This window comes from Notothenia coriiceps, unplaced genomic scaffold (genome assembly GCF_000735185.1).
Source record: "Notothenia coriiceps isolate Sejong01 unplaced genomic scaffold, NC01 NC01_scaffold00009767, whole genome shotgun sequence".
Classification (NCBI taxonomy): domain Eukaryota; kingdom Metazoa; phylum Chordata; class Actinopteri; order Perciformes; family Nototheniidae; genus Notothenia; species Notothenia coriiceps.
In genome coordinates this window covers 17561-24587 of record NW_011342468.1, presented here as the reverse complement: position 1 = coordinate 24587, position 7027 = coordinate 17561, and the positions used below count along the sequence as shown (strand labels likewise).

The window sequence follows — 7027 nt, the reverse complement described above, 5'->3', positions numbered from 1 at the left end:
TGCCTCGCTTCTGAAGGACCTGACTCGGAGGGACATGTCCTACCAAGGAAGCGTCCTCGACATTGAGAAACACCCTCTAACACACATGCATCGACTTCACAGAAGGCGGAACTTGTCATAAAGTCCGCGAAAATAAAGCCCACCCATTTAGAGGGAAGATATGATTGGTCAATTGTACTGTCATTTGACTTTACTCTCTCATTGAGTTACTGTAGCGGGTCCTCTGTGAATTTACAGCTGGACCACCATTCAGCTCCTGTCTTCACAGTAACTCCTAGGGACGAGCTTCTTTCATTTAACCCTTCACATTACAACAGAAACTAAATCAACTAAAACAATATTTAAAAAAATATATATTTAAAAAAAATGTTTTAAAATATTATTATATTATATCTTAGAGAGGGCCCTGACGGCTCGCCACTGGTCTTCAATTTTCTCACATTATTAGTGACAGCTGATATGACCTGCTGCTAGAAACAATTGTCACTTTAACCAATTACCATTACCCAGCAGGAAGCCACAATGGGTTTTTGTTGTACACTGCTACTCTTTGAAGAAAATTAACCTTTATTTATCCCCCTAGGGTGAAATTCAGTTTCTGTGCTATGGAGAAAGACAGCATTAGGGTGTTTGTGTGTGAAACTGTTATCCAATCCATCAGCTACATTCAGCTCGGATCTCTACTCTTGATGGAGGAATTATACAGAATGATGAAAGGTGACAGTGTTACTGCAGAGAATAGCCAAAATATATGTAGTGGATTTCAAAATATGTTAGGAAAGGAAGACTTACCAAATATGCTTCATATGCACTGGCTGCTATTTCTTTCTCCTGGTCTGTCACTCCAGGGGACGATGAGCTGTCATGCTTTGCTTCGTTTTGTTCTGATCAAAATGAAAAAGAGAAACAAATGTCAAGGTTACATAACATCACACTTAAATAGAGGCTTGACATTAAAATGGAGATCTAAACACATTGTCATGTTGGTGGAACCGCTTTAATATGATGTGTGATTTGTGAATGGAGCATTTGTGGACTGTAGCCATAAGGAATGGGCACTGTTTGGCATTCAAACAGTGCAATTACATCTCACTGACAAGGGTTGGGAGGGAATTTGGCCACACTGCTTATACTGGTAGCTCTCTCTAAATGCTGGCCCTACCGTCCGCATGTGGCAGCAGAAATCAAGCTTGGTCCAGTTGAGGTGAACCTGCACTACAGCCCCTGTAACCCCAGCTTCCTGTTCTGATCTGACACTGGAGCCTGCGGTCCACTTCAAGGATGATGTTGTGCTTTCAGAGATGCTCTTCTGCATAACACTGTTGTCCCATCTTGTTAAAAGAGTTACTGTTGCCTTCCTGCCAGCTTGAACCAGTCTGGCCAGTCTCATCTGATCCCTCTCATTTTTGCTCACAGAACTTCCGATCAACAACAGTCTGATGTTGTTCACACCATTCTCTGTAAACTGTGAAGACTATTGTGGTTAAATCAGCACATACTAAACTACCAACAACTAGACCATGCTCAAAGTCTCTTAGATCACATTACATAACATTTAGCTGACGCTTTTGTCCAAAGCGACTTACAATAAGTGCATTCGACCAAGAAGATACAAACTTGAAGAAAACAGAATCATATAAAGTACATCAGGTTTCATAGAGCCAAAACATTTCAAGTGCTACTCAACTGGCTTTAGATAAGCCAGTCCTTTATTAGCATATAAGTGCTTTGTTAGTAATTCTTTGTTAGCAATTCTATCGCTCGAAGTGGAGTCGAAAGAGATGAGTTTTCAGTCTGCACATATATTTCAGTCTATATTATCTTCAAAGTATATTACCAGTTTTCAGTCTGCTCATATCCTCTCAATTATAATGTTTGGTCTGAACAACCACACATGCTTTACGCATGATTGGCTGAGTAGATATTACACACTAAAGAGAAACATGTACTTGTGTAGTAATTTATACAGTAGCACTGAGTGCAACTCCACATGACGGTATGTGACAGTTGGCGGATTAATTGAGAATTAAAAGTGACATTTTAAGAAAAAGAACATTAACAGTTTATCACATCTTTAAATCCTCTTTTTTATTCAGAATGCATTAATTGATTTGAATAAAATGAACGTCTCAGCCGTTGCCTTGGTTCACCCTGACAACGCTAACTGTTAGCATATCTGTTAGCCTGATCACTGATGTGGGATTAAACTACATATTCTTATTATCGGTACTCGGCCAATTATACGACAGCCGTATTTACCAGCCTGGAGACGTTAACGCTGGACGTCTGAAGACATGTTCATGTCCTTAATGTTTTCCACTGAGAAAAAAAACTTCAATGCGACATTTGTGAATGAAGTTCTGCCTGAACGTGTCTTTGGGCAACATGCATTCGGCTAGGCTAACGTTTACGTTCACGGGCGCTGTAGATAAACCAAGTCTTATTAGGCTACACAGCACGTCTCAAACTAAGGAAAAGCTGAGCATTAGGGTGAACATTATCCTCAAAGTATATTACCAGTAATTAATTTGAAAATGTGCGTTAAAAGTGTATTAGCTTAAATTGACCATATCTAGCTACGCAGCTAGCATTAGCTAACACACTCACCTGTATTTTCTGCCATATCTGTGGCCTTTTCGAGGTTAGTTAGAAAACCTGTATATGTCGGGTCCGTTGAGATTGGATTTAATTCCGTTGATTGGCACATGTAACGTTGGAATTATCAGTGAATACCTTATCATCAGTGTTTCACACAGAAGATGGCTAGTGTCCGCTCTAAACAGATTCTTCTTCGGCGTTGCTGACAGTTTGCAACAAACGGGTTATATCGCAACAGCGCCCCTGCTGTTATGCACATGTCAGCACAGTTTGAAAGAGCATTCTTCATATCATTCCTATTTGTCAATATAATATTTAATATCCGATAAATAATAGAGAGAGGTGTGTTTCTGGCAAAAAGACAGTTCTCTAGTCTAGCACACAGCCAAGATACAAATCACAATGTATCATATTCAATAAGATTACAATGTATCGTGTTAGCTGTTCTGTAACAACCAGGTACCTCTCCACTAATCTTTTCATGATTTTCTCCGAAAAAAGCCTTTTTTTTCGACAAAGAGTTTTCAGCTTACTTTCTGTAGGCCTATTTAAATTAATGAGAATTGCATATATTCAGTGAACACATGGGCACCTGTAACCAGTGTTATCACGCCTTAGATGTCGATTTGTGTGTGATAGATAAATATATTTTATAGATAATGCATCAATCTTTAAAATTATCAGGGTTTACACATCATGTATTTGATATGATTTACAACGAGATCAAACAATTAGATTTGAAGTAAGAATGTAAAACTTATATGCACTTTACATGACCAAATGACAAACCGTCACACATTAACACATGTGTACACAGATACCACTTAGGTAGGAGATTAATTAAATAACATATTAAACAACACTGTGGTCTTTGTACTGTGTCAGAAGTGGGTGTAGACGTAAATCTATAAAAAGCAGAGAGAGCAGAAGATACCTGTTGCTGCTGCTGCTGTGGGGAGGGGGCTGCCGTAACGACAGACTGAGAGGGAAGTTAAAGGTGGGGTAGATAACTTTGAGAAATCGGTTCGAGATACACTTTTTGTTATATTCCATGGAATGCTCTTAACATCCCGATAGCAATGAATATCTTAAGTGCTTTGACAACAAATCCATAAAAAAATGTCATCTGTGGAAGCCGTAGTAGGCTACTGTTAAAAGCACGACCTACCACGACCCAGCGCCGTATAGACTGAGAGTTATGTCATCTCCGTTCACTCCAATGGACCACTTTTTTACAGCAATGGCGGATCGTGGAGCCTCTCAATCGTTCCCCGGAAGTTAGCGCCAAGGCTAGCAGAGCTGTAGAGTTGCAGCATAATAGACCGTTCGTGACGGACTTTTAAAGGTAAGAAGAAGTTTAAAGATGTATATTGCGGATATTATCAGTACATCTGATTCAAATTAACATGTGTATTAAAGGATGTCAGTGGATTATCCCTAAATTAGTAGATTTAGGGAACGTTTACAGATAACAGATAAAGCTAGGATTCCGGATCAAGTTAGCAACACACGTTGAACAGCCTTTTAATTCTAAATTCCGTTCTCTTAATGTCATTTCGTCCGACGTTGTTGAATTAGAGAAGAGGGGCTTCTAAAATGGATTGTATGCGGGGGTGGAGGGAGTTAAATATTAGATCAATATAACTTTGGTGCGTGTAAGAGTGAGTGTTTTTAGCAGAGCCATATTGTGTCCTTGTGATTATGTTGATTATTACCCGTCTGTATAATGTTGCAGCTCAGCTGATTTTGGATTGATGGCAAAGGGAGAGGGACTTAAGTGAGAGTGAAAACACAAGGTAAGTTTAATACTACTGTTTTATATAAGTAAGCATACTAAACATGTATTCTATCACTGTATTATATAAGTAATCTTGTTAGTAACCTACTGTATGGCAGGTGGAGGGGCAGTGATGTTACAGGTGGAGGAGCAAAACTGCAAGACTGCAAACTCACAAGACAGAGAAATCAAAGTTTGTTCTCCAGAGAAGAGGTTGATTTCACTTCATTTATTTCATATTTTCTAAAGATGTGGAAATGGCAAAAAAAAAAACTTGAGAGCTGTAACCAAGACAACTGTAACAACATGAGTAGAGAGCCACCAAGGTTTTTCAAGTCCCTCTCTTACTCCATTTTGCCAACCCAAACTTCCAGGTACATGACGGGACACCTTGCCTGTTTTTGTTGTTTGCGCTCCTCTGGCTGGGTGCTGGCAGGTGGAGGGCAGTGATGTTGGCAGGTGGAGGGGCAGTGATGTTACGGGTGGAGGGCATTGATGTTAGCTGTTACACACCAGGCTCAAACTTAACACATTGCATCCTTCTTTGCAGTGTCCTTATTCCTGGAAGGGGAATCTGCAATTCCTGCAGAGTTTTGTAACCCGTTGGTCCGCACGCAAAGCGAATTTTTAAAGCCTTCTTAATTGTCTCATTGCTCCATTTCATCCCCTTTGTGGTGAGTCTGCCTAATGCCTTAAGTTGGTCTTTTNCGATTAGATTTATGAATTATAAAAGTAGGGCAGACATGTGGATATTATCCGGCTGAACAAAATGTGCATTTATCTAACAGGTTCGTTTTCCACAGACCTAAGGTCTGTGGAAAACGAACCTGTTAGATAAATGCACATTTTGTTCAGCCGGATAATATCCACATGTCTGCCCTACTTTTATAATTCATAAATCTAATCGATAGATTTATGTTCAGGCCTAAGTCATTTTCAATGTGGGCCGCCGTGCCGACTTAATTCATTTGTAATTGTTACTTGGCTGTGGGTGCCCTGTCATGATAGGTGTTTATATAAATGGTGTTGTTCTGTGTGGTAGAGGGTCGCTGTCATTGATGCGTTTTGCATCCCGGGCCGTTGTTTTGATATTCCGCTGAAGTATACGCTGTGACGTAATAACTCTTATTTGTATTTATTTTTTCGAGGGAAGTGGGGGGGTCAGAGGGCCTAGGTATAAAAGTCAGGGCTCGCCACTGTTGATGACGGAACAGACATAAACTCATCTGTGGTCTGGTTTAGGTGTTGTAACAATGTGTGTTTCTGTTTACCTTAACCCTAATCTTATCTCTAACCCCAACCTTAACCTAACCCTAATATACCTACCTTACCATAACATCATTTAAGCCCTTATCCTGTTGGAAGGATGGGGTGCCACTGGAAGCGCTCTTTAAATCAGGAAAGGATCATTAACTGAAGGGAGACAGTGAAAACTCTGTAGACAGTCAAATATCTTGTTTACATGTTCACACTTCACACGTTTATAAGAGACTGATCCCTTTCACGTAGTGCAGGTGGCAGAACACTAAAGCACTTAATGTGAATTATTTGCAAAAAAGTCTCCAACAAACGCACTATTTTCTCCTTTTTAATGTAAAACAAAGTCTTTGTTTGCTAATCATTTAATTTCAATCAGAAACAAATGGTTTATAAATATATACTGTTGCATTGGCTGAAATATTCCTTTACTCTGGTCAACATGTAGTTTGTTTGAGACTCATCTTGTTATTGTTGTTATAGACACGTTATTATTGTGTTGGACAGACATGGAGCTACTCAGAGATAACTGTCAGAAAAACACTTCGCAAGAAGAAATGATGTCATGTTGTTCTTCACAGAGTGGGAAGTACGACGAGTCACTCAAACACCTGGAAACCCTGCAGGAGCTCAACAAGGAGGACTATAAGATCGCTATGAACAAAGCCGTCGTAGAGTTTTACAAAAGCAGTCAGACTACAACAGGGACTCTGAAGCAGACACTAATGGCAATGAAGAACCAGGTAACTGCTGAAACTTGGGTCATAACCCTGTCATGTTTACAGGGCGCGTTGGGTCAGTTTTCAGTATAAGTTGTAGACTAACAGTGCTTCTTCCTGATGTCTCGCATTTCTTCTCACATCACTCATTATATCTCAGGTTCACACATCGGCAGAGGACATTGATGGGTTGGATGATGTAGAAAATAGTTGGTTGTACTATAATCAAGCCATCATCCACTATCACATGCGACAGTACTCAGACGCCATCGCAATAGGAGAGAGGCTCTACCAGTTCCTGGAACCGTTTGGTATGTTCTGCTGTTACTACTGACAATATTCCATAAAACAGCTGGTTGATCACCCAACTGCCGATCCATTGTTCTCCCGATTCAATCTCAAGGACAGAATCATTCAATATTTGATAAAACTATATAAACATGTCAGTGTTTCCCCTAGGTTTACTGCTTTGGGGGGGTGCTGCCTGAGCGGGGTGGGGGGTGGCATTGGGATATATTATTATTGTTATTGTTTAATGCATCAGTGTTTCTTAGGGTCATAAACACTAAACTCACAACTTAAAATGAAAGCGTTTAGTTTATTTAATAAAAGAGCACATGTTCAATGTGAAAAGTGACAGTAGATATAGATTATTTGCAATTTGGTGCTATATATA

The 7027-nt window shown here is 39.8% G+C and overlaps 1 protein-coding gene and 1 long non-coding RNA gene across 2 annotated transcripts in view; both read left to right on the top strand.

The window, feature by feature from the left end:
* Nucleotides 1-4352: 4352 nt before the first annotated feature.
* Nucleotides 4353-5072, top strand: LOC104945581 (uncharacterized). Its single transcript, XR_798359.1, has 3 exons — nt 4353-4394; nt 4477-4749; nt 4926-5072. It is a non-coding gene; the product is annotated as an uncharacterized lncRNA (long non-coding RNA).
* A 1069-nt stretch (nt 5073-6141) lies between these two features.
* Nucleotides 6142-7027, top strand: part of cnot10 (CCR4-NOT transcription complex, subunit 10) — a 10436-nt gene continuing 9550 nt past the window's right edge. The window contains 2 exon segments of the mRNA XM_010771280.1: nt 6142-6375; nt 6512-6662. Coding sequence (XP_010769582.1) covers nt 6142-6375; nt 6512-6662 — 385 coding nt within the window.